This window comes from Thamnophis sirtalis, unplaced genomic scaffold (assembly GCF_051295495.1).
Source record: "Thamnophis sirtalis isolate CommonGarterSnake01/CBP01778 unplaced genomic scaffold, rThaSir2_p1.2 scaffold_11, whole genome shotgun sequence".
Taxonomy (NCBI): Eukaryota; Metazoa; Chordata; class Lepidosauria; order Squamata; family Natricidae; genus Thamnophis; species Thamnophis sirtalis.
The window spans coordinates 53958163-53985698 of record NW_028261391.1 but is presented as its reverse complement, the minus strand read 5'-3'; the positions used below and the strand labels follow the sequence as shown (position 1 = coordinate 53985698).

Genomic DNA, 27536 nt, shown 5'->3' with positions numbered 1-27536 from the left:
TTATCTATTACAGATTTATAGTACACTAATAATTATCAAATTTCTTACAGCCTATGCTTTTATGGACTCCATACACTTGATAAAGCATATAGAACAAAAAACTTACATTTTAATAAAATGTTTCCCATTTCATTCTTTGCTTTCTAGAAATCAAATAATAGGTGGACATAAACAATTTGGCAACAGGAGGATGAACAGGGTTCAAACGTGAATGAATTCTTAGTGTTATGATTCTTATCTTTATTTTTGATGAAATAGAAAATCAATTTAACTGTGAGCCCTTGTAGTACATAAATCAGATGAAATGTTTAAATCAGTTTTATAAATAGTAAAGGTAACATATAGGTATCTAGAAAAGCAAATTAAATCAAGTCATAAACTTAATTTCCCCTATGTTCTATTGCTAAGCACTAATATGCAAATTTTCTCACAAATATGTTATGTAATCAAACTAATATGTATGAAGTGATGGCCCCTGAATCAAAAATAGTTTTCAAGAAGGAAATATGTTATATAGCATTAAAAACAATTATTTTATTGAAGCTGGTTTTTTTAAAAAAAAAATCATGTGAGGCAATATAACAGAGCACCACTAGAAAGCAAGAACTGAAGTTGGCAATAGACATATTTAAACAAGAAAAACAGTTTACAAAAAATCTGCAGAGAATATATTTTCAAGCTACATATATAAAACAGATACTTTATAAACGAATACAACAACACATGTACATACAGAGAACACCAAAGAAATTATTATGAAATGGTCTAATAGGTATATTAAAAGCTGTTGAACAGTGACTGCATATTTAGATTTATACAATTGCTCAATGTTGGTTAAAATATTACATTTTCTTAACAGATTGGCAGTTGTCCACCTAGCCATGAGTAGTATCATCTTCCACAAAATCTTTGGCCATCTCTGCAGTGATCACATCAATGTGGCTTACCTAATAAGCAAAAATGATATGACAATTATTAATTGGAAAAATTCAATTAATAATTAGCATTAGTGAATAATTCATTTGGTTGTCAGAGTCCTTGTATGTACAATATTATTTCTGCACAAATAATAAATTGCTTAATACAGCCCTTGTTTTAAAAATACAAATGTAAATGGCTATGACTATCAAGAAGTCATGTCTATCTCTTCCATAGTCCATTCCTATGAAGAGTTTTGCACTAATCATGGGACCATATTCTGTGACATAATATATGCACTGTAATTTTGACATCATGATTTGTTAATTGATATATTAGTATGCTTGTAGTTTAAAAAGTCTAGAAAAATGAGTATACATATTTGATCTAAATGTAACATCATACTGAAATGTTTGATGACTGTTTAGTATAACTTATCAGTTCGCATCATGTTCTTAAGTTAATTAAATCAAGCTGAAATCTAAGCGAATTTTAGTCTTTAAATCAAGAAAAAATAGCAACTACAAATACTTAATTTGAGACACAAATAAACACATACTGTGAACTTAATAACTAATGTTAACCAGCATACAATAATATTCACACTGTACAGTTTAAGCTGCACACCTTATTTCTGAATTTTACACCATAGAACTTATCAGCAGATTCAAGCAGTTCGGGTCTGAATGTTGTGGTGATGAATTGAGCGTGTTCTGCTAATTCCATGATCATATCTGAAATAGATTGAAATAAATAAATGAAGTAAACTGGAGGTGGAAGCTAGATTATTGATGGCAGACTCCACCTTATCCCTCCCCCTGCTCTCTACTGTCCACCCATCCATCCTTTTGGTTATCATATTAATGTATTTATTTTCGTTGTGTTCATCATTTTTTACTTTATTGTTCTATTATTTTACTTACGTTCTGTTTACATGCCTTTTCATTTTTCTTACTTTTTATTATTGTAAGTCGCCTAGAGTAGCCCCATAGCAAGATAAGCGGCAAAAAATGTAACAACTAGTTAAAATACAGTGCCCATTTGTACATAATCTAAAACTTTTAACAAACAAAACATCTGCAGTAGTCTCAGTCATCAACTAAAGCTTAGTTACTTTTTGATCCAACAGCTGGCTCTCATATGACTGAAGATGCAATGCTACCAGTGGGATATAAAGTTCCATGTCACATCAGTCTTTCAAGACCGTACCAGTGTGTGGTTTGGTACTTTATATGACTTGGCTGATAGAGTTTCAGCAGTCTGGTTATGGTTAGAATTTCTTGACAAATTTAAATGTCAAAAGTAACATAAGATACTTAAGTGTTTTATGATGTGCCAAAGAGAATGGAGATCATTCAGTTCAAAGATTTGACTTTACACCACCATGTTTTAGTGATTTCAAATATTTTTACACAAAAAGGGGGAAAAGAGCAAGCAAGCAAGCAAGAAAACCTTGCATCTTTTCTACTAAAGAAAGATCTAAAGATAGTAATTTATACTTTTCTAATATACTGTATATGAGGCATAAAATATTGCTGACGCTTTAAAACCACTAATCAATACAGAACCTGATAATTCTGAGCACAGCATTTTAGTACTCCTTCATTATAAATGATTTCTATAAAGATATTGATAATTTAATCCAGGATCTGTAATCAATGAAACAAAGAATAAAAAGAGAATATTTGTTTAGTTTCCCCTTTTTTATACTGAATGCACTTTAGACTAGTGTTGTACAGTAAAAAAATTTATCTTTATGTATAATGAAATGTATGAACAACCTTGGGAAAGTAGGAGAACAGATGATGCCTCGGAAACAATCTGACAAGAGATGTAGGAGTCCCAAGTGGCTTCATGCTCAGAGGAAGAAAATTAGGCATGTAATGGAATGCATTAGTGGCCTTGAAGAAAGAAATGCTGCATAGGCCACAATCAGACAAGAGCCCACAACTGCTAAGTAATCACAGAAAGAAACTGAGAAAAGTCTCACCCTAATGGATCAAGTGGTTAAACGCAATGGCAGGAAGTTTGTACCTTCAGATTGCAAGATTCTGTTAATGTAGCCTTACAATAAAGTAGAATTAGTTCATCTTGTAGTGTTTGCAGTCTGGTTTACCTGGGCTGACATGAATAGTGCAAGTCTGAAGGTATAAACGTCCTGCAGTCACTTTTAACTGCTTGATTCATTAGGGTGGGTCCTGCTTAAGTTTCTCTGATTGTTAAGACACTGAGGATTCCTGCTTCTCTTATCTGATTGTACCATCTATCAACTATACTCATGCATATATGAAGGGCACTTGTGAAGATCCTTCCAAAGGACAAGCATTCCCCTTAAGTGTTACTGTAAAGTGTACAATTATTATCAAAAAAGTACTGCAGCATTTCATAACTGTGTACCTGGAGAATAGTTATAAACCTCATATATACATTAATAAATTATTTAAGCTATATTCAGAAGTAGCCACAAGCAATTTTATTAAAAACTTCCTAGTAAAATGATATGAACTATCGTTACACAGTTCATTTTAGCAGAGATTACATGAAAGCTGACATTCTGCCATTGACATCAAGATTTTGTGCCAAATGCTTTTATTTAAGAATGTTTCAAACTAATTTTTTAAGTGAAATAGGCTAATAGGACAAACAAGCTGAACATACATCTTAATGCTCTCCGTAAAGGTGTGCTCGGTATCACATATTAATTTTGTTTTAGTAACACAAATAAGAGAAAAAATTCATAGAAAGGAGCAAGTACACACAAAAGACTCATATGCACAAGAGACTGATCTGAAACTCTATATCCGTATCTGTACCTGAAACAGCCTTCCTATGCTGGGCATCCAGGGCTTGATCAATTTCATCAAAGAGGTAAAATGGAGCAGGATCACATTTCTGGATTGCAAAAATCAAGGCAAGAGCCACTAAGGATTTCTGTCCACCAGAAAGCTGCTGCATTTCTCTCATTTCACCTTGTTTCCCAGTAAAGGACACCTGAAGAAACAGCAGAAAAATTAGTTTATTGATTATATTTACTGAGGCTCTCTAAGTGCAAAGGGGAGCTACAATACAACCTTCCCAATCAATAAAAATATATAAAACCTAAAGCCACGAAGATTAAAATGAGCTAAAAAATGACACAAGTAATAATAAAAAACAGACACCCACCGTCCCCAATACATTAACCCCAGGTCTGGGGGATGAAAACCACATTAAGAGCTTTCCAGAACCCTGAGAGACTGACAGAGCAAAATGCTATACCAGAGGGTGGAGACTGCAACAGAGAAAACATGCTTCCTTGGTCCTGCAAAATGACAATATTTAATAGACATGCTGGGTGGAGAGAAACAATTGGAGACATTCTCTTAAATATTATCAGCAACTGACTTAGCAATAATTAAAGGCCAACTGAAAATAGTCTTGCTTTACCCTAATTCCAACTCCAGTGAACTGATCTACGGATGGAACACTGCTTTGAGATCCTGATCCCTTTTCACTCTCAGCACTGCCTTCACCTTCATCTTGAGACTGACTGCCTTCCACATCACCTTTCTTCATCACAAGTGTTGCTTTGCCCCCAGGTACCAGCTTCTGAAACACTTCACTGAAGTTCTTTGACACCTTGATGAAACAAAATTCAAGAATGACAAACAATAAAAGAATGAGGTATTGACTAAATGACCTCTTTCAACAAATATAGTTTTGATAGTTATCAAGTTATAATGTTTATATAAAACTTGTTTATTCCCTAACATTTAACATAACAATATATTTTTAAGCATTTTACAACTAAATCCCTTTCTTTGGAAGGAAGTTAAAATGACTACAAAACCACTTATATTTCAGAGATCAAGAAAAGAAGCTAATAACATTAAGGTGTTTAATTCCAAAGAACATGCATGTTCTATATGTTAGACTATTGTCAAGGGATACCTGTTTGAAAGTCAGCTGGATAGCTTCATATTTTCTGAGTTCAAGGACATTCATCAATTCCATGATGGATTTGTAGCCCCTATCTAACTCTTCCTGACGTTTTATCAACTTTTCTTTCTGTTCTGAAAAGTTCACAAATTGATCGAGGGCTTTTTTATTAACGTGGCTATATTTTTTCAATTCTGTGTTGCACTGTTCCAGTTTGCGAAAGAGCTGCATAAAAGAGTTTAAAAAAAATTATAAATGTATGATATTACCTAACATCTATCATCTCTGATCATTAAAACTAGAGACATTTGTTACCTGCTTTAGGCTCAAAGTCTGGTATTTTTCAAATGCTTCTTGGGGAAGAGAGCCCAGTTCTCTGATTTTCTTCATACATTCTTCTTTTTTCTTCAGAAGCATACCTTGCCTGTTTGTCATCTTTTCAAGTTCTTTTGTGTCATGATTAATAGCATCCATGTGTTCTTTCTCCATATTCTTCCAACGTTCCATGCTCTTCTGAAGTTCTTTTATCCCAGCTTCTGTTTTATCAGTTGAATTGTCCAGGTCTATTAAAATAAAAAAGTATGTATGTATGTATGTATGTATGTATGTATGTATGTATGTATGTATGTATGTATGACTGTGTGTGTGTAGCATATATATATATGGAAATATATGGAAAAGACCCGAATACAACAAGACCAGCATACCTACACCCATGAAAATCACCAGAAGAAACATTCGGTCTAAAAAATGGCAGCATTTAGGTCAAAAACAAAGGAATAAACTATAAAATAAGGATAAATAGTATTCTGTTGAATCATTCTAAAACATTTGTAATATATTTACGTAAATATGACGTAAATCTGTTTGAAGAAAAATTTATAACACTTAGGTTGTCCTCACTCTATTTTTTATTATTTGTGCTTTATTTTTGTCCTAACAACATACATGTATGTTTTAAGAAAACAAACTATTACTTTCTTTGCTTAAATAAGATTACCAACCATCTGATCGTGCCAATGTATCCTTTACTCGTTTGTTGATTGCCTCAAGTTCAGATGTTGTGGCTGTAAGAACAGTGCCACCTTCTGTCTCTCTCAGTTCGTTGAGCTCCTGAAAGACAGAGTTAACATTTACATTCCAAAGTTCCAATCTTCAGGATGACTAGAAATTACATTCTAACAATATGTACAAAATCACAAATTGGAATGTTTTTGTGCTTTCAACTCAATATTGATTCCTTGTGACTGCCTGAAATAATTCCTGCATTTAATTTTTTAATTCATAATATGATTTGTAACATGATTTAATCAACTTTTTCACAAAATCTTGAAAGAAAAGTTTCTAAGTTGAATTAAATTCTGTTAGATTACTTTTTAAATATAAAATGATTTTGGATATCAAGGCACAGTCCCAGACCTTAATTAGCCATTGTTCTGCAGAAAGGCCTGTACACATTTTTCAATAAGGAGTTTGGGTGGCATTCTTGTAGCAGTCACCATGTATGTAGTTAAATTCAGTAGATTTGTGGGAATGAAGGCTCAGTAATGAAAAAAATCTTTTTTCAAAGTATGCTTTTATTATAAATTATTTTTCTAATGAGCTGCTATCTTGAGTTTAACAATAATTCTTGGGCAATAGTAAAAATCACTTATTAAAAAAAATCTGCCCAGATGCCACAAAAGGATTTTTTTTCTTTTTTGCCTTTACATTTCCCCCCCACTCAAGTTAGGAGTTCACTCAGAAGATAGTTGGCACATTTCAGGGAAGTTTCAAATAGGCAAGTGAGTCATATCTTAAAGAGGAAACAGAATTTTCTTAGAAACAGATTTACTCCCCTTTCTCATAATAATGATATCTAACAGAGCCATTATGTTGAAATCAAGATTTGTTTTAAAAAAACGGATTAAAAAAATAAAGTATCCTACCTGCTCCACTTGGTCTAAACGTTTCCTTAAATTTTCATTGAGGTAGGTTTCAACTCTAGTGATGATGCCTTCCAGCTTGATCCTCTCATTCAAAAGCTGTCTGTTTTCCTATAAAGCAAGAAATATCAATTTGTAAAATATTTCAATTTGTACAAGAAAATTAAATTTGTACAATATTTCCAAGATTAAGTAATACGGATTTTTAAATTACAATGAAATCTTTCACAGAAACTTCCTAAACCGCTCCACCACTTCATATGAAATGCATCTGGTTTATATTACAATCAGGACCTTCTCAACAACAGACAAGCTAACCACCTACTCAGTGTTTGTCAACCTCATTAATTTTAAGATGTGTGAACTTAAAACTATCAGAATGCTACAAGAAGTAATTCTTAGTCTTAAGATGAGAAGAATATTAATACACATGTACTGGGGTTGATACATCACACTAGGCCATGGTTTGCTTAACAATGGTTTTCCGACTAAGCCATAACTGACATTCAGACACTGAATTATGAAGAAAACCCAACTTTGGAGTCAGACAACATGCTAAGCTTGTTTATCATATTCTGGCTTACAAAATATTTGTAAGCCCAGTCATTATAGCTGTTCATAGACAAAATATGCCTATATAGCTGCTATAAATAAATACTTAGGTTACTTATGGAAATATAAACAAATTGTTATTTTTTAATTTAATAACTCTCGAACATCATTCTGAAACATGAACGTGCTTACTTGCTGTAGCTGTCGGATTTCATCATTAAGTGCATCAACTCGTTTTTGGTCCTCTAAGCTAAGTTGAGACAACAGATCTGTTCCCAGTTCTGCTTTTAATGATTCTCGGGTTGATTCCATAGCATGTAAACTTGCCTCTAAACTTTGTAAACTGCGTTGCTAAAATGAAATTAAACCAAGTATAATTATTCATTCATGAAAGGAACCTCCTGATTCAATTAATTTTGTAGCTATTGGTTTTTCTTCCATCACTTGCTTCTTCTTTTGAAACCACTTAACATTAACCCCATTCTTTGTCTTTGAATTCTACAACTAAAATTAGAGCAAATGCCTCCCAAATGGAAAACATTCTCAGATATTCTGTACCTTAGGCATAAATGTTTTTTCTGACTGCTGTCTCTTCTCTTTCAGCATCTTCATCTCTGACAAAATGCTGTCTCTGGAAGCCTTGAATTTTCTTTGCTGTGTTTCTATCTGCTGCATTTGATTCATCAGTTGATCAATTTCATTATTAATTCATGCAATGTGCTAAGGAAAAATTCTGTCCATTCTTAAAGTGATGGATTATGTATAACCCAATATGCTAAAATGGTTCTAAGTTTCAATAAAACTTCTCATTTACATCATTGTAGAAGAAATAAGTTAAATGTTATAATATAATAAAAATTCTAATTTGCTTAAAATGATAGATGAGTAATCATATCATCTATTTAACTTAACCAACCAATTGCAGACTATTTATTTCTTTACCTACTTGTTAGGATTCTGAATGGCAGAAAATAATTCCAATATATAATAAAGTAAAATAGAAAATAATTATTATCATCACTACCACATCATTATCTGGCTATGATGACCAACCAAACACAACCAAAGTCTGAAAGTTTGCTAGAATAATAGATAGCTTTTTTTCAGAAAGCAAGAAAGCTTAAAGTTGCTTACACTTTCAGAGCTAAAAATGTATTTTAGGGCAGGGGCAATTATCACACAAATATAACACTAGCCCTGACCATTTAAAACTGATATTATATGCTCCATGGAAAGAACATATACCATATTTTTCGCACTAAAAGATGCACCTGACTATAAGATGCACCTAGGTTTAGAGGATGAAAACAAGAAAAAAATATCAGGTGGAGAGGACCAGATAGGTATCCTTTCATGTGCCAACTCTGCCTATTGATTCCTGCACTGCGGAAAAGAGACAGAAGAGGCGGGCAATGATCAAGACAGAAGAGGTGGCGTTCAGCACTGTAAAATGACCCTGCAGCAGCAGCTCGGCTGCTATTCACCAAAGGACTTGCACCGGTAATACACTTCATGATCTGTGATGCAATATTCTCTCCATAAGACACAGACATTTCCATCCACTTGGCGGGGGGGGGGGGAAATTGTGTCTTATGGAGCAAAAAAATACGATAATTTGTAAAAACCAGAAATTTTCTCTCTTTTGAAAAAGAAGAATGAATTCTAGCCAACATTCAAAATTAATTTTCTGAGATTAGAAAATAGCAAAAGTGAATGTCACTGTTAAGAGAGGTGTTTCTAAATATACATGCACAGAACACATATGAAGCATGTATTACTTCGGAGAGATGGGTAGTATAGAAATTTAATAAATAATAAATAAAAATATCTGTTTGGGGAGTTAAAACATTCTTATCTTTTTTTTTAGGCTCACAGAGCTACTCCCAGAAATTCTGTATGTTTGCATAAAGCTATTTGACTTGTCTCCTCCCTCCCATGAAGCCCGAAAAAAGTCACATCTGGTTTAGTGAGTCAAAAATGTATATATTTCAAAGCATCTCTTTTAAAGGGTATGCACAATTCTAGTGAAATGAAGAACTGCCACCTGCTTTTATAACATCAGCTTCAAGTTCTTTTCCAGGCCAAGTAACCTTGATCCTCAGCTCAACAACAGAATATCTCTTTTGAATTTCCAGACAATGGTTGAGGTACAGATGTACACACGCATTCACATACATAGAAGTATACCAGTAACACTAAGGATGCTTTCCTCATATCCAAGTCAACTTCTCATATACAGCACATCTCAGACAAGGAAGCAAGTAATCTATGAAGGATATTTTCAATGTTTCTACGTAGATTTTCATTGAGTTTTGCTTCAAGTTCTCCAAGTTCCTCTTCTGCTTTCCTAACATCTTTTTGGAGTTCAAGTCTAGATTTTCTTGTATCATAATAACCTCCAGTTAAAGCCCCTCTGTGACTGACTTGATCACCTACAACAAAAAATGATGTTCTGTTGAATAAAAAATAGTTTTCAAACTGGTCTGTACATGAAACAATTGGCCTGTCAGAACATAATGAGTTACATGCACAAGTTACCAGAATTTACTTTCAGCAGATTCAGATTGTTATCTGATGAGAACTGAGAACTGTAGTTTATGCAGACAATGTTTAAACAAGCCAGCCTCAAAATCAATTAAATCAGTTATACAAGAAGTAGTGAAATATTATTGTAACTTTTCTGAATACAGAAATTATGACATTAGCAAACATAAAACTCATGGTTAAATTGGAAATCCTGGTACACTGAATTTAATATTGTGTTGGGCAAATCAAAGCAAACTGAAATATGTATTTACATCATAAATCAAACTGTAACCAATCATACCTTCCAAAGTAATACAATCCATAGTAAAAGCTCTGGCCAGCTGTGTAGATACTTCCATACTTCGACAAATAAGAGTCTTTCCAAAAACATGTTTAAAGGCTTTATCAAATCTTGGATTGTACCTCAGTTTACTGATCATTGGAATGGCATCCTGAAAAAATAACCAAGCCAAATAGCTTAAAAATTTGCAAACCAGTAGAATTTCTTAGATTTAAAAGATGCAGATTAAATACTGTATGATCTAACAGAGAACCATTACAAGGAATAAAAAGCATTGAAATGCAAAATACAAATAATACTAATTATGAGACAGTTAAATCAAAGGAAATATCATGAGTTTAGGCTATTCAGAATCACAACATACAGAAGGAGGCAATCCAGAGCCTACCCTACTTATATTTTTATTCATTCTATTTATTTGCAGCTATCTTAATATCGAAATATTGTACTTATATAACTCAACTACTACGGTAGTAAATAATTTACATCAAAACAAACTTACATTTGTTTCAGGATATGCAGTGTCTCTAACATCCAGTTTGTTCAGAGGAAGAAAAGTCACCTCCCCTGGTAGATTCATTTTATTGAACTCCATTAGTATTTTAGTACTAACTTCATCAGAATCTACAATGTGATAAAACAACCTGTCATAAAAGTTAAAGAAAATGAATCAAGGTTTATTTTAACTATGACAGCCTAGTATGTCAAAGATAACCATAAAAAGGTGGAGAAACTTATATAATTGAGTCAGACAACTTTTGTTATTTCTCTTAAGTGCTTACAAAGCTATTATTATGTTTTTGTGCTTTGTTTGCCTGGTTCTTACAGTAAAGCTATCAATATATGATACAACCAGATGGTTTATCAGCTGCCTGATAACTCAAAACTGATTAGGGATGAGGGGAAGGAACCAGTCCAAAGTTTCCATGCCGAAGGGAAGACTGAATCAGAATCTCTTTTGATCGACCACCTTAATCACTATACTGAACTGTCTAATATGTTGATAGCAACATTTACTTGAAGCCTATAATTGCTTCAAAAAATAATCTTAACTTACCAGTGTAAGGGCAACACAAAAACACTCTTAAAAAATAACTAGTGATAACTATACCTATTTCCTGCAGTAACTTCAACACAGGTGTAGAAGGCAGGCTCACATTCAAAGTTATTCATCACTATTCCATGATAGCCATTCAAAACGTGTTGATTAATGCCTTTACGACGAAAGTGCTCCAGAACCTTGTTTATGCTATCAATGCCATTTAGAATAGCCTGTTTATAATAAAATAGAATTAATTGTAAAACCTATATTCTGTGGAAATTGTCTATGTTCAATGTCATTAATTGTTCTGACCCCTCTCGTCCCACACCAACACACACTCCGAGCCAAAGATAAGTTACGGCATTTAATTAACAGACAGACAGGTCCTTGGCAGCAAATGGGCACAGACAAGCTTGGGCAGCAATCCAGCACAGATAAGCCGTGGCAGCAATCCAGCCTGCCAAGCTCACAATAATGTTCTCCAACATTAGTTCCTGCGTTGACTTCTGCAAAAGGGGTGTGTGCACAAGCATTCCTTTTATAGTCTAGAGAGGAGCCTAATTACCACCAGTTGAGTGCAATTACCTTCTGTAATTGCGTAATTGTTCCTTACGCCTATTAGGTCTCTGGTGCCGGGCATCTAGGAACAACTCCCTTGGCTCCTCCCCACTGCTGACATCCGGATCACACTCCCTTGTCTCCTCCCCACTGGTCCAAGGCTCAGGCGCCTCCTGGTGGCCAACCAGCCTCTCTGTGCCCTGCTCGGAGTCGGAACCCTGTCCAGAGTCCTCCACATCCTCCAAAGCCGATTCATAGGGCCCCTTGCTGTTGGAGTCTGGTGGCAGCTCCAACGGCTCCTGCTGGGCCACTACATTAACCCTTTTATGTTTCATAGAACCCTTCCCCACAAACTTAATTATCTTGTCTATAGCAGAAAACAAAATACGTCTTCAGATTTGCTGTTATTTTATATGTACCTGTGTACAATTGTAATAATGTGTAGTGTTTTTTCTGCACATTATAAGATAGAGAGTAACTTCATCATTTATATAAATAAATAAATTTGTAAAGCTATTGCTATGGGAACTTATATAGATTAAATAAATGTTTGGTGTATGGTGCTATTTTAAAAAGAAATAAAATTCTGATAAACCATGAAAGTAACTTTATTTAAAGTGTTTAGCTTGAAATGCTGTATTCTTATTTTTTTTCTTTCAAGTCTCCTACCATTCTACTATGCCCCATAAAATATTAAGAAGCCTAAAGCATAAGAACTGTATGATTTACAATGTAAGTCTTTAAGCAAAACACCATTAATTATGATCATTATCTACCTTTCCTGTTGCTGCTCTAAGAAGTTGTTGTTTCTTTTCCAAATCCTCTCTCTTTGCAGCAAGAGCTTGCTGTTCTGCATTCTCTTCTCTCCACAAATAACTGAAAAATATTTTCAGAGATAGCCAAATTAATGTCTTTTTAAAAAGGCATTATAAATATAATAATTAATGTGCTATGCAGAATTTCAAAACAGAATACCTTGATTTGAATTCTCTCATAACAAAACATTCTTCTCTTCCCCCAAACAGCCAAATTATTTTCTGTGAACCACCTAATTCTATTTTTTTATAACAATTTTCAGCTTTTGGAAAGTAAAGTATAACCTCAAGAAGTTTAATTTGATCCCGTTATAGTAGAAATAAATTGGTAAAACACATTAGGTTAGTGGCCCTCAAACTGTGAATCACAACACCGTAAGAACAAATTTGTTGCAAAAGGGATAGTAGCAGTATTTTTCTATAAAGCAAGATTCTTAGCAGAATTTGCTTGGGTTGGACAAGCCTACAGATTTCCAATTTTATTCACGTTAAGGCCAGTTCTGACACTTTCAGCTTTTCATTTGGCACGCCCAATACAAAAAAGTTGGATTGCTATTAAACTTTTCCCTGCTTCTGCTGGACAAGCCAGAGCAGTTTTATGTTATACATAGATTACAACATAGCTATTACAAGTATCCAGTGAAACCATTATTTGAATATATTACATTGCATGAATCATGAGGATGGGAATTACACAAATTCTTGCGATCCCTTAAATTAGTCTGCAGTACAATAGCACAACTGCAGATTTAATGGGAAATTTTATTTCCGTCTACCAGTAGGATAATAAAACACAAACTAAGGGATGTGTTTGCTCTTTGAGTTGCCTGCTGAGGGACATGTTCAAAAATGGACAGTGCAAGGACAAAAGCTAAATATAATTTAAATGTAAGCTTAATTAAACCTTATTAAATGGTTATTGCAATTGTTTTCAACCCACTTAATTACAATTTGAAACAATTTTTAGAACAATCATATCCAAGGGTTTTGGGAGGAAACCTTTAGATCAGGAGTGTCAAATTTGCTGCGTCAAGGTTGCGTCTCGTGACGTATCAGGATTTTTTCCCCCCTTTGCTAAACCAGGCTTGGGTGTGGCTAGCGCGTGACACATCTGGCTCACAGGCCGCGAGTCTGACAGTCCTACTCTAGATGCTCACGCTAAGCACCCTAAGATGAAATCTTCATAAGAATATATATTTAAAATAGGGAAATTTACCCATGCATATTCATACAAACCTAAGTAAGAATGTAAAGCTTCAATAAATTACTAACTTTCTTTCACTTTGTAGCTCATCTTTTTTGTTTTTGACTTCATAATATTTTCTGTCCAATTCTTCAACACGAGCTTTCACTTCATTGAGATCTTGATCCAATTTCTAATGTACATAAGAAAATGTTTTAAATACATTTCACAATTTTTACTAATTTTAACACATTTTATTAAGTAGCATCAACTTTACAAAAAAGTTTGGAATTCAATGAATTTCCTTTCAGTATTTGATAAACAATATAAACAAACAAGCAATTTAAATTTGTTTTTAGTGTAGATGAATGCAAATAATTATACAAGATAACACACTCATATTTATTAAGTGATGCTGCAGCTGGAATGGAGAAAGAATGGATCATGCTGTTAATGTTGTAGCTTTATCACCTGAGTTATATGTTAAAAATGGTCCTATGAGTAAAAGTACAATTACCACGATTTTTACCGTAGAAAACAAAAAAGAACAATTCAAAGGTGATGGTCAGTGAAAGATCATGAAGGCCGCAATTGAATACAAGGAATATCTATAAATTATCACAAATGAAATGTGATCTTTACTCTGTAAATAGAAGTATCAGGCTATGTGGTTGAAGCCATACATTTTCACAAGAAATCCAACAACTCACATTAAGATTTACTGAAGAAAATAAGGCAACCCAGTAAAGAATTTCAGCAATTACAGTGATTGAAGAACAATCTGTGTGCGCATGTATGTATATATTTCTGTTTCTATGTAAATGCACGGAGTACTCTTGCATCACTATAGTTTTGCACTTCTCTTCACCCTTATTAATGGATTATTTAACCATCTGAGATATAGTATGAGTGTGATGAACTTTTCTTTTATAAAAAGAATCTATGAATAATGTGAAAACTTGGACTTAATAACTTCAACATACAATCATTATCATCTTTGCTTAGCATTATGTTTGTGAACAAGTATAAGATTTAGGTAGGCACAGTTTAGATATTATACCTAGAAGTGTAGTTTCCAAGAGCTCACCCATCATTTTTTATATATATATATGAAATATATATGAAATATATATATGTATGTATGTATGTATGTATGTATGTATGTATATATATATATATATATATATATATATATATATATATATATATATATATATATATATACACACACATACATACATACATACATACACATATATATATACATATATATATACACACATATATATAATATAATATAATATAATATATATATGAAATACATGAATCAAACTAAATTATGTCAATGAGCTCATACTTACACTGTACTGTTCCAGGTTTTTCTCTTTGTTAGCCTCTGTATCTTCCAAATCCTTATGTATAGCAGCAATCTGCCTTTTCTTGTCATTGATAGCTTGATCTAAGGATCTGAGTTCTTTCTTAATCCATTTATCTCTTTCTTCTTTAGAGGTAAATTGACTTCCTCGACCTTGTTTTGCATAAAGATCAGTTCTCTCCTGGGTAGCCTGTGCTAGTCTGTTCAAAAATAATTAAAACTATTAGATCATAGCTAAAATATATTCAAATTTAACAATGCTATCATTATATGAATTCATTTTCTTAAACTGTATAACTCTTCAGAAAAATAAATGCAAGATGAATGTGCCATGATTAGTTTTTGTTTAATTCTAAAATTTACACTTATAATTTCCTGCATGTATAAATTATAGGACACGTAATGTAATAAAGACATAGAATAGGATAGGGAATGTGTACTGACTGAAATTTACAGTTTGGTGTTTGTTTTGCTTTTTCTGCCTTCCAGGTAAACAATATATTGTTAAGAGTCATAATACAGAAAAGATAGGGCTAGATTGCAAAATCAGCATGGCTATGGAAAAATTAACACCCATATACAGGTGAAACTTGAAAAATTAGAATATCATGCAAAAGTTCATTTATTTCAGTAATGTAACTTAAAAGGTGAAACTAATATGAGATAAGACTCATTACATGCAAAGCAAGATAGTTCAAACTGTGATTTGTCATAATTGTGATGATTATGGCTTACAGTTCATGAAAACCCCAAATCCACCATCTCAGAAAATTAGAATATTACATGCAATCAATACAACAAGGATTGTACATAGAACAATATCAGACCTCTGAGAAGTGTAAGCATGCATATGTACTCAGTACTTGGTTTGGGTCCCTTTTGCAGCAATTACTGCCTCAATGTGGCGTGGCATGGAAGCTATCAGCCTGTGGCACTGCTGAGGTGTTATGGAAGACAAGGATGCTTCAATAGCGGCCTTCAGCTCTTCTACATTGTTCAATCTCGTCTCTCATCTTTCTCTTGGCAATGCCCAATAGATTCTCTATGGGGTTCAGGTCAGGCGAGTTTGCTGGCCAATCAAGCACAGTAATCCCGCAGTCATTGAACCAGGTTTTGGTGCTTTTGGCAGTGTGGGCAGCTGGAAAATGAAGTCAGCATCCCCATAAAACTTGTCTGCGGAAGGAAGCATGAAGTGCTCCAAAATCTCCTGATAGACGGCTGTGTTGACCCTGGTCTTAATGAAGCACAGTGATCCAAAGTCCTGTTGCTCAGTGGTCCAAAGTCCTCTTTTCTGATGAGAGCAACTTTTGCATCTCATTTGGAAACCAAGGACCCAGAGTATGGAAGAAGAATGGAGAGGCCAATCAAGCATAGTAATCCCACGGTCATTGAACCATTTTTTGGTGCTTTTGGCAAAAGTTACTCTCATTGCAGAAGAGCTGAAGGCCAACACCTCAGCAATGCCACAGCTGATAGCTTCCATGCCACGCCGCATTGAGGCAGTAATTGCTGCAAAAGGGACCCAAACCAAGGACTGAATACATATGCATGCTTATACTTTTCAGAGGTCCGATATTGTTCTATGTACAATCCTTGTTTTATTGATTGCATGTAATATTCTAATTTTCTGAGATGGTGGATTTGGGGTTTTCATGAGCTGTACGCCATAATCATCACAATTATGACAAATCACGCTTGAACTATCTTGCTTTGCATGTAATGAGTCTTATCTCATATATTAGTTTCACCTTTTAAGTTGCATTACTGAAATAAATGAACTTTTTCACGATATTCTAATTTTTCGAGTTTCACCTGTATTCAAAAAAGAAAGAAAATTTCCAAAACAAAGTACCAAGAAAAATGGTATTTGCCTTCATTTTGAAGTAACAGATATTCTAATGTTTTTTAGACTCAAACATTGGGTATGGAGAGCTGTTTCTAATTTTTTTTCAGATTAGCTATTTCACACCTGGCAATTCCTCGTTCTTCTCTTTCTTTTACACTATTGAACTTGGGTTCTGTTTCTGCCAATTCTTTCTGCTTTTCTTCAATTTTTTCAAGAAGTTTCTGTCTCTCCTTCAACAGTCTTTTCTGAAAATAAATGTAACATGAGTCAGAAGTATGTAAAGCCATGTTTGCATTATGATAAAAATAATAGTTTTAATAATTTTAACATATAGTATGAAAGGTGTTTAGAAACTTCCTGTTTTTGATGCATAAATGTTCAAAGGAACATTAATACAATCCTGATAACAGAGCAGTCAGGATTGTCAGCTATCATTCATTTTCAGGAAATGATTTTGAACACTGAACACTGTAATCCTTGGGCAAGCTTTTCCAGAAGAACATGAAAAAATGAGTGCTTCAATTGATATTCTTTTGATAAATAGCAGAAATTAAAAAAAACCTCAAGAAAGTTCTTTCACTATGGGACTCTTACCCGTTGTTCACTATTTCCAGCAAGTTCATCTTGCAAATCTTTTGCTTTAAGCTCTAACTTGGTCCTTTGTTTTATCTGTTCTTGTCGCTCAGCACTGAGTTGCTCCTTCTCTTCTTTCATAGCTGAAATCTTTGTTTTCAGTTCACGGACTTGTCTTTCAATTTCCTACATACCAGTAATAACATGATATTAATAAATACTAGGCAAAAAATATATAGCAATTCTCAATATCTACATAACAAGATTTAACCATGGAGATTCATATGGGGATTAATTTTTGCAAGTTTATTGCTGATGTTATCATTACATGCACTATAGCACATAAATGAAAATATGAACTCCTATTTGTCTTATAGACAACCTATTTATTCATTTATTAATTCTTTCTGTATTCCAGTGCAATCTCACTCCCCTTTCAGATATATCCATCTGCCAGTCAGTGTCGACTGGCAACTACGCGGAGGAGAGCCTTCTCGGTAGTAGCTCCGACCCTTTGGAACGATCTCCCCGTGGAGATTCGCACCCTCACCACCCTCCAGACCTTCCGCACAGCCCTTAAAATCTGGCTATCCCGTCAGGCCTGGGGTTAAAGAATGTAACTCACCCCCACCCGAATGGTATGAATGTTGTGTTCTATTTTTAATTATGTATTGTTCTTATGTGTTATTGTTTGTATCCCCCTCCCTTTGAGTTGTAAGCCGCCCTGAGTCCCCCCAGGGAAAAGGGCGGCCTATAAATAAATTTTCAAATACTCAAATACTCAAAATATCTCTGTAGTGCCATACATAAAATATTTTACCTTTCTTACAGTTAGGAATATGTTATGTGAATTTTTACCTCCATTTTATCTCGAGCATCCTGTTGTGCATCTCTTAATTGCCTAGATTTTTCTCCACTTGTTTCTCGTTTGGCTGAAAGCTGAAAACATACAGTAAATTAACCTTTGGTATACTGTTGGTAATATAATACTACTACTACTTGCATATTGCATACATACATGCATATTGCATAAAGTATAACTATAATACTAGTTATGGGGGGAAAGGGAAAATTGGTATTTATTTTAACACATAGCCAAAATAGTGACTTACTTCATCAAGTTTAGCTCTGGTTTCATTTAGTTCTTGATTATAAATGGTATATTCCAGTGCTCTCCTCATTTTATCCCATTTTTGATATTGCGCTAGTTCTTCCTTCTCTTCTTCCAGTGTATGTAATCGCTCTTCAATATACTTCAACAGCTCATTTATTTTCTCCCTTTTCCCTTCTTTAAAAGTCATTCAGAAACAAATTAAATAAGAGGGTTATTAATAGCCTTTTAATACTTTCTGGGAACATCAATTGATATGGAATGCAATCAAACTGAATCCTTTTAAGGGCAATATGCCTGGAATACTTTATTCCAATACTGAACTACATATATTCCTATTTTGTTCTCAATGTTTTACTGAATGGTGAGGTCGTGTTTTAATAATAATTTACCTATGTATGGAAAAATAATCTAAATATATCTTAAATATATTTATGAACAAAAACATTTTCCCCAAGATAAACATTTATTTAATTTGGTTTCTATTAGACAGTTCATCCCACAGCCATTGCATTGTTTGAGACAATAGCTGCAGTTTACATAGTTCTCGACTCAGAGCCAGAGTTGGCTAAGCAATGCAGTTGTTAAGTGAGTCACACCCAACCGTACTTTTGTGTGGTCATTTAAGCAAATTATCATGATTAAGAGATTCACACAAATTAAGCAAATCTTACTGTCCCCCATTGACTTTGCTTGTTATAAGTCCTCTGGGAAGGTCGCAAATGGAAATATGTGACCTCCAGATGCTGCAACCAATGTAAATACATGCCAATTGCCAAGCACTTGTATTTTGACCAGATAAACACTGAGAACCAGTCATAAATCCCTTTTTTTTCCAGTGTCATTGTAAGATTTCGTGATCATTAAATGAATGGTTGTAAATCTAATCCAGGTTGAACAATTAACATCAGTGCTTTATAAAATATATGTAAATCCAGTTTTTAACTGTTATTTTTCCATGTAGGAGCAATGAATACGAATATAATACAAGGGAAATAATTTTCAGATGTTAAAAATATCAGTTTGTTTTAAATCCTATTTTTAAGTGCACCAAAGCACACTTGCTTTTTAAGAAAAAGCTTCTTGGATGAAAAGCAAAACCTTGAATGACTGAGAATCTGCATTGACACCTATGTAACTGCAATCCTCCCAAAATAGTAAAATAAAAATGTGTGGAATATCAATAAACTGAATTATGGAAATTCAGATCAAAATTGTTACCTGTCTCCTTCATCAAGGAAATACTCTCTTCTTTACGTTCATCATATACTCTAGTTCCAGCTACTTCTCTTAGCAATTTTAATCTCTGAGAATCAGGAGCTGTGGCCATCTGATTGATCTAGGAACAACATTTTCTTTCAGTTTTTATAGAAAGTAAACAGGTAATGCACTGATGACTAATATGAGACATTAATATGTGATTTTATTGCTTATAATTCTGTTCAGACTAGTCATGCTGCTATAGTGAAAATGGGAATATGATACCTGGAAGACAATCCTCCCTCAATTTTTCCGATTTAAACTTCATTAGTCTTCATTCTCAAATATTTTTATTGTGTGGTTTGATGCAATTAGAGTTCATCAGGCTATTCCATACAGAATATAGCTATCATTTAATAATGATCAGTGCAAGTCTTATATTCAATACTTTTGCTATCTCTAATAAACATTATTACAACCAATCCATGTACTATAAACGATTTGTTTAAGAGCCGAGGTGGCGCAGTGGTTAAATGCAGCACTGCAGGCTACTTCAGCTGACTGCAGTTCTGCAGTTCAAATCTCACCGGCTCAGGGTTGACTCAGCCTTCCATCCTTCTGAGGTGGGTAAAATGAGGACCCGGATTGTTGTTGGGGGCAATATGCTGACTCTGTAAACCGCTTAGAGAGGGCTGAAAGCCCTATGAAGCGGCATATAAGTCTAACTGCTATTCTATTAATTTCAAACTGTTAATGGATTGATTGATATTTTCATGGAAGATAAACCTGTTTTGTACAATTTTGAAAGTTTTGCTTTGAAAGTTATGAACTTTTCTTTTTGAAAAATAAGTTAGTAGATATTGTCATACCTTTCCTTGCTTAACAATATAATAGGGATTGCTGCGAGAAAATCCAGCACTTTCAAGGAGGTTCATGACATCATTTTTCCTAGAAGTAAATTTTAAATCAATTTTATAAATATTGTAGCATAAAAGTAGCATAAAAGCATTTAAATAACCAATGTCCTTCTATTAATTCATAAAAATACTTTGCTTAATATTTGTTATTTTTGAAATTGCATTATTCAGTTTTTTTCCAGTATCACCAAGTAGAATATTGTTATAAAATTTAAATCAAAACTTAAATTCAATTCCTACTTCAGATCTATAGTAGGGGAATGAGTAGCCAGAACACAATAATCAAATGGAAAACAATAACGGGTGAGAGTCCTTTTTTCTCTATGGCCTTTTGTTATTATTAATTCCAATAGGAATAGAAGTAATGTAGCTCTAATGGTGACATTCTCACCACTACTGTTCAAGATACAGTATTTCAAAGCTTTTTCAAACCAGCCCAAAATATTTATTCATATATATTTATATTTATTTTTTATTAAAGAAGAAACACGAGACTGCAGCAGTCAGTTTTTCTAAATAGCTAAATACTGAGCCAGCAGGAAGAGGGATAACTAACTATCTGCAAAGATATTTCTATATCATAAATATAGAATTTATTTTAAAATTTATTTTATTTTAAAGTTAAAATTACCAATTTAAATCCAAATGTTTTAAAAATTTCATACAGGTAGACGTTGAAAAAGATTGAACTTGATAAATTAAGAGATTTGTAATGAATATAAATATGAGCCATGGTTGTGCAGTGGTTAGAATGCAGTACTGCAGGCTAATTCTGTCCACTGCCAGTAGTTCAATTCTCACTGGTCAAGATTGACTCAGCTTTCTACCCTTCCGAGGTCGGTAAAATGAGGACCCAGATTTTTGGGGGCAATACACTGACTCTATAAACCGCTTAGAGAGGATTGTAAAACACTGTGAAGGGGTATATAAGTCTGCTATTGCTATAAATATGAAAAATGAAAATATTCAAAATAGTTACTTTGTATACTAATTTAAAATTTTATATAGAACAGTTTCATGCAAAAATCAAATTGCTTTCATAAAATAAAACTGCCACTTACGTCACCATTTTTTTGTCTAAGAAATATTGGTCTTTTTTAGCTCCAATGACTCTGCGAAGAGATACCTCTTCCTTATCAATCTTAAAATAAGATAGAATGCAAATATTAATTTCCTGGATATAATTTTTGGTCAAATAATTAATGATATTTTCCTTTTAATTTAAATTTTAAAAAACCAAGAGGATTTATAAAATAAAAATTAAAATATTTAACTTACTGGTAATCTGTTGTCTGAGTTGTCAAAAATAATTTCCACAAAAGCAGAGATAACCCGAGGTCCTGTGCCTTCCTAAAATATATGTATATTTAAGTTTTCCAATTTTTAAAATATTTTATTTTATACAACGTTTTGGTATCCTAGTCTTCAAAGTTTATGTAGGTATAAATTCTACTCTTCCTAGAAAATAGAAATACTGTCTGTGTAATAAAAAAATAATGCAAATGACTTAAATTTTATATTTTTCCTTCACTAAATTAGTATAACTATTATGCTAATTAAAAATAATTACATTATAAAATAATGTTAAGATATTTTACGATATCAGTCCCAGTTCTCGCAGTATTTTAGGAGGAAAGAGTCTATTTTTGCTATTGGGAATATGTTTTGAAAAGCCAAAATATTAGGGAGTGAAAATATGGGTTAAAAAAAAAATCCAGACTAATATAAATAGTGAGAGAAGGGGAAAAGTAAAAAAGAAGGGATGTGATTAGAAAAATATATAAGCAATTACATCGAAAGATTTATATGGAGGAAAGAGGAATGGCACTCTAGCATCATTTGGCTCCAAACCTCAACAGATTTTTCCAGAATGTATCCCTTGGCTCCTTTTTCTTCCTAATAATTACATAATTCATCCCAAAAGTCAGGACAAAGCAAAATAAATTCACACAAGTATTTCTTCAATTCTAATTGAGAGATCTCTGGAATGATTCAATTTATTAAGGATTTTTAAATCATGGCAATTCACTGGAGTTTACACTGCAATATATGTATGGTTTCAATACATACAATTAAAACAAATTATTTTAGTAATTATCAGTCAGCTGTTTGCTTACATGCAACAAAGCCAGCCTTTGCTCAGGACGAAGATGACTGAATTCATCACTGAGGACAAACTGAATTGCTGTAATAAAGAAATATAATAATTTAATTTGTAGTATGAATTTTAATACTGAACTTCCTAAACATTTATTTTATACAGTATTATAGAAGGTATTACAGATTATGTAAAAGTACTTAGCCTTTATATAGATGTATTCATACTACAAAATTTGTCTAAGATATTGTGCTGCTTTAAAAAAAAATGTATATAGCTGTCATGCACAATATTATCTGCATATCTTTAATACAAATTGGAGTATCATTTAGTGCAAATTTGGAAGCTTTTTCTTACCGTAGAAAAAGTTGCTTTTTCCGGAACCATTTCTGCCCACTAAAAAGAAACAATAACAATTATATAAATGTTGATGTCAATTCATTATAAGAATATTTTAAACTGGAGTCAGAAGATAAAGATCTATAGTTTTATATAAAATTATATATATGAAAATAAAATTGTAAAATAGAATCAATTACCAACTGACCACCTACAATTAAAATCAACCAGACACTTTGTACCAAAGTGCATAAAAAAGAAAAGTAACTTTCACAAAAGTATTTTTATTTGTTTTCATTTTATAATATTTTTAAACCATATGGATAGTCTCAAATTTTAATTTTATCCTATCTGTATCACAGTGACACACCTCCATTCAGACCATGTCATTATGTAACAACCCTGGAAAACAAGCTGCTTAAAAGGAGGAAAGTGATTCCCATAAGATTTGTTAGCAATATAGCATTTGACTTATGATTTTTCCAAACTTTGGAAATGCTTTGGCACAGGAGCCTCAGGTACTTCCTGATGTCTTAACTATATGTTTTGAATGAAATATAAATATAGTCTATAGAAAGATTAAAGAAACAAGAATTTTACCTCTCACAAGGCTATAGTGGAAAGATTCCATTTTCCTTTTAATGCATTCCATAATTACAACCCCAATTGAGCCCAAAATTTCTGTTGTTAAGTGACACATTTGTTAATTGTGTTTTGCCCCATTTGACAACTTTTCTTGCCACAGTTGTTAAGTGAAACATTGCAGTTGCTAAGATAGTAAACATGGTGGTTAAATGAATCTGACTTGTCAATTGACTGTGCTTATCAGAAGGTAGCAAACAGCAATCACATGACCCCAGGACACTACAACTATCATAAATATGTTGGTTGTCAAGTGTCTGAATTTTGATCATATGGCTATGGGGAAACTGCACTTGTCATAAGAGTGAAAACAGTTATAAGTCACTTTTTTTAGTGCCATTGTTAACTACGAATGGTCACTAAATGAAGTAAATCCTCAAACTAAAGTCAAGGATTACCTATATTAGTTGCATAATATTTTTTATTTATTCCATTTAGATACCGTCCAACTCCAAAAGTATAGTGGGTGGCTCACACTAAGAACAAAATGTTGCAAAACATTTTGAAGTTTTGCTGTACAAAAATATTCCGAAATGTTCAGTAGTATTTACATTATCTATCTAATCTAATCTATCTATCATCTATCTATCTATCTATCTATCTATCTATCTATCATCTATCTATCTATCTATCTATCTATCTATCTATCTATCTATCATCTATCTATCTATCTATCTATCTATCATCTATCTATCTATCTATCTATCTATCTATCTATCTATCTATCTATCTATCTATCTATCATCTATCTATCTATTTAGTGTCACAACCCCTGGTATGCCCAAATGTGGGAGGAAGTCTACTGCGTCCATTCTCTGTCTATCGGCTCGTCACAAGAGACCATCCAGACAGAAACCCAATATTTTTACTGTTGCCTTTGTTACATTTGTGTTGTATATATATATATATCCTTTGTAGTAGGGAACTTACCAATGACATTATGTTTTGAACTGAAGGGATCTACAATTGTTTGATCTCTGTAACTTCTAAATCCCTGGATAATTACCTGAAAGAAGCAGAATTACTTTTTTAAAGTAAGGAACAGATTAAATCATGTATCAATCAACTTGCAGATTTTGAACTAAAATGTTGTTCATTCAGTACATATTCATGCTTGTTGTACCTTTTGTTTTACCACACACAGATCAATATTCCATATTGCAACATACAATCTAGGTAATGTTTGTTGAAGATCACCTAAATTTTAGCTAATAATGCAGCAATTTTAATATAGAAAAGAAAAGTGCTATGCCCTTTACCTTGTCTGCACCACATATATGAAACATCTTTTTAAAAACAATCAATGATTATAATTTTTATTCGTGGGATTTTAGATGGCCCTATCATTTTTCTACATTCTTTTATCTTGTTCCTAGCCACTTATTTATCTCTTCTAACAAACATTTTACCCCAAAACAGATTCATTCCAGAGTATTGCACAATTGTCCTAAAACACCTCACTAGTTCTTCTATTATCACCACAAACTGGGGCATAACTTGCAATATTAGTCCCTAATTGACACAACTTAGATGATACAAGGCATATTTTCTGACTTTCACTTTAGTCTTACTTTCTGACCAATATTTTAATCCTTTCATAATTAAAACTATAATTAAAACTAAAATCAAAGAATTGAGGCCCTTGAACTAGAGTGCTGGAAAAGACTCCTGCGATTCTCTTGGACTGCAAGGCGATCAAACCAGTCAGTCCTAGAGGAGATCAACCCTGACAGTTCTTTAGAAGGCCAGATCCTGAAGATGAAATTCAAATACTTGGCCACCGAATTAGAAGGAAGGACTCACTGGAGAAGAGCCTAATGCTAGGAAAGACTGAGGGCAAAAGAAGAATGGGACGACAGAAAATGAGGTGGTTGGATGGAGTCACTGAACAGTGGGCGTGAGCTTAAATGGACTCCCGGTAGAGGACAGGAAGGCCTGGAGGAATGTTGTCCATGGGATCTCGATGGGTCAGACACAATTTTGCAACTAGCAATAACAACAATTAAAACTATAGCTTCATCTCCCAGCATGGACTCTATAATTTGTATTCTACAAGATCAGCCTATCTTCTTCAAACATATTACATCTTTCCAATCTTCTCAGACACACGTTTCCTTTAATTCAAATTCATTTATTTTATACTTTGCACCAAGTACTCTTCTTACATTCCAAGTTGCAATCTTCAATATGCCAGATGGGCCTGCAGGTACTGACCGCCACTGTCTGTCATGGCTTTGATTAATCAAGACTTGCACATAGCAGTTTTACTAATATGAAAAGGTTTAATTCAGTTACCAGCCTTGTTATAATTGTGTCACAGCCAACATTGTCTGCTAACCTAAGAACAATACACTTGCCACTTGCGACGCTTTCTAGCTAGTATGCCACAAATGTCATTCCAGCTCAGTCTTACTCTAATCTTATTTACACTATGCCAACTACAATCCTTAATCAACAGACCGATTTAGAGCAGTGTTTTTCAACCTTAACAAGTTTTAAGATGTGAGGATGTCCATTCCCAGAATTCCCCAACCAGACATGACTACGAATTCTGGGAGTTGTCAAGATTGAGAAACACCGATCTAGCGACTACACGGTTGTCTGCACCCAACCATTTGGATGTACACGCAGTGTACTGAAAGTTCCTCAGGATGCAGCAACACACCTCAAACCAGCCAAGTACGATGCACTGAGGCTTGTTGGGGTGGGGGGCAAAGAACCACCCGTCGGAATTCTGTCTCACGAACAGTCAAATTTCTCCTGCAATCTTTGCAACTCTCCATTACCATTTCTCCAGAACCGGCCCACAAACTTATTTTCGCTTATTTCTTCCTGACCCATTCATTTTACGTCAGCGAACAACGGCCGCCTCCCCCTTCTTGTCCCCCCATCATCGTGCCAAGGAAGACAGCAGCCCGTCAGGGTCAGCCCTATGCACCCACCCCCCAAGGGCCCGAAGATGGGTCACCTCTCTTCTGATCTGCCACTGAAATACAAGACTCTCCGGGGCAAAAACTAGGCATCGATCGCGGCCTGCATATCCTTTCTGCTCCTGCTGGAGCCCAGAGCCATCAAGCACCGCTCCTTTCCCTCACGCCTCAACCCAACTCCGGCACCCTCTCTCCAAGTACCCTTCTCATTCAGGTCTGTCTGGCTCTTCCTTTCCATTTCCCAAAGAAAATAAACCGCTACGCCATAAATTCTACGCCCGGTGCGGAGTACCTGCTTAATATACATCGCGGCAACGGCGGAGGCCTCCCTTTCTCACCGAGAAGCGCCCACCGCTCAAGTCGCGCACAAAATGGCGGCACGTCTTCCCCCGCCCCTTTGGAACGAACCATTTCATCAAAGAAAAGGGGGGGTTCCAATAAAACCTAGAAAGCGCCTTAGAAATGGGGGTGGGTGGGAAATGCCACTTTTTCACACTGTATGGCAGTATCACTCATGCCAACATTTCCGGCCTAACAGTCAGAATACGCGGCAGACTGTGTTAAAATAAGCGTCTTACTCGCCCTATCGGAATTTGGTTCAACCCATAGCAACGATTTGAGCGCCAAGACAAGTCCGGCCAATGGGAGAGAGAGGTTGGAGAGTGCTGGGCATAAATAAAGCCCAAAGTGCCCCATCCGTGCGGAAAAGGGAGGTGTAACCGGCCTTGGAAGAATTCGAAATAAAAGATGCGAGGACTAAGAACAAT

At 34.2% G+C, this 27536-nt stretch overlaps 1 protein-coding gene across 2 annotated transcripts; it reads right to left on the bottom strand.

Moving 5' to 3' along the window:
• Window positions 1-509: 509 nt before the first annotated feature.
• Window positions 510-27151, bottom strand: SMC3 (structural maintenance of chromosomes 3). 2 transcript variants are annotated; one of them, XR_015698063.1, is made up of 30 exons: window positions 27062-27151; window positions 24770-24845; window positions 23216-23254; window positions 22878-22945; window positions 22039-22110; window positions 21822-21901; window positions 20713-20791; window positions 19865-19982; window positions 18645-18820; window positions 18391-18471; window positions 17554-17718; window positions 17083-17204; window positions 15100-15313; window positions 13828-13931; window positions 12517-12616; window positions 11252-11412; window positions 10643-10784; window positions 10141-10291; window positions 9593-9745; window positions 7872-8023; window positions 7506-7664; window positions 6765-6872; window positions 5841-5949; window positions 5152-5399; window positions 4849-5061; window positions 4345-4536; window positions 3732-3909; window positions 2487-2567; window positions 1546-1652; window positions 929-947 (listed from the first exon to the last, which is right to left on the bottom strand). XR_015698063.1 is itself a non-coding variant. In XM_087725820.1 (29 exons), exons 1-29 carry the CDS (start codon window positions 27074-27076, stop codon window positions 876-878), a joined length of 3654 nt encoding a protein of 1217 aa, XP_087581946.1. In that variant the 5' UTR covers window positions 27077-27151; the 3' UTR covers window positions 510-875. The 2 variants fall into 2 exon arrangements, 1 of the variants encoding a protein (XP_087581946.1); XM_087725820.1 differs by lacking the exon at window positions 2487-2567 and having other exon boundaries at window positions 510-947.
• Window positions 27152-27536: the final 385 nt, after the last annotated feature.

Coding starts and splice junctions, on each gene's coding strand:
- SMC3 (XM_087725820.1), bottom strand. Junction 21,902..22,038: donor ACTCAGACAACAGATTACCA/GTAAGTTAAATA, acceptor TCTTATTTTAAG/ATTGATAAGGAAGAGGTATC. Junction 17,719..18,390: donor ATGCTCGAGATAAAATGGAG/GTAAAAATTCAC, acceptor ACTGGTATGTAG/GAAATTGAAAGACAAGTCCG.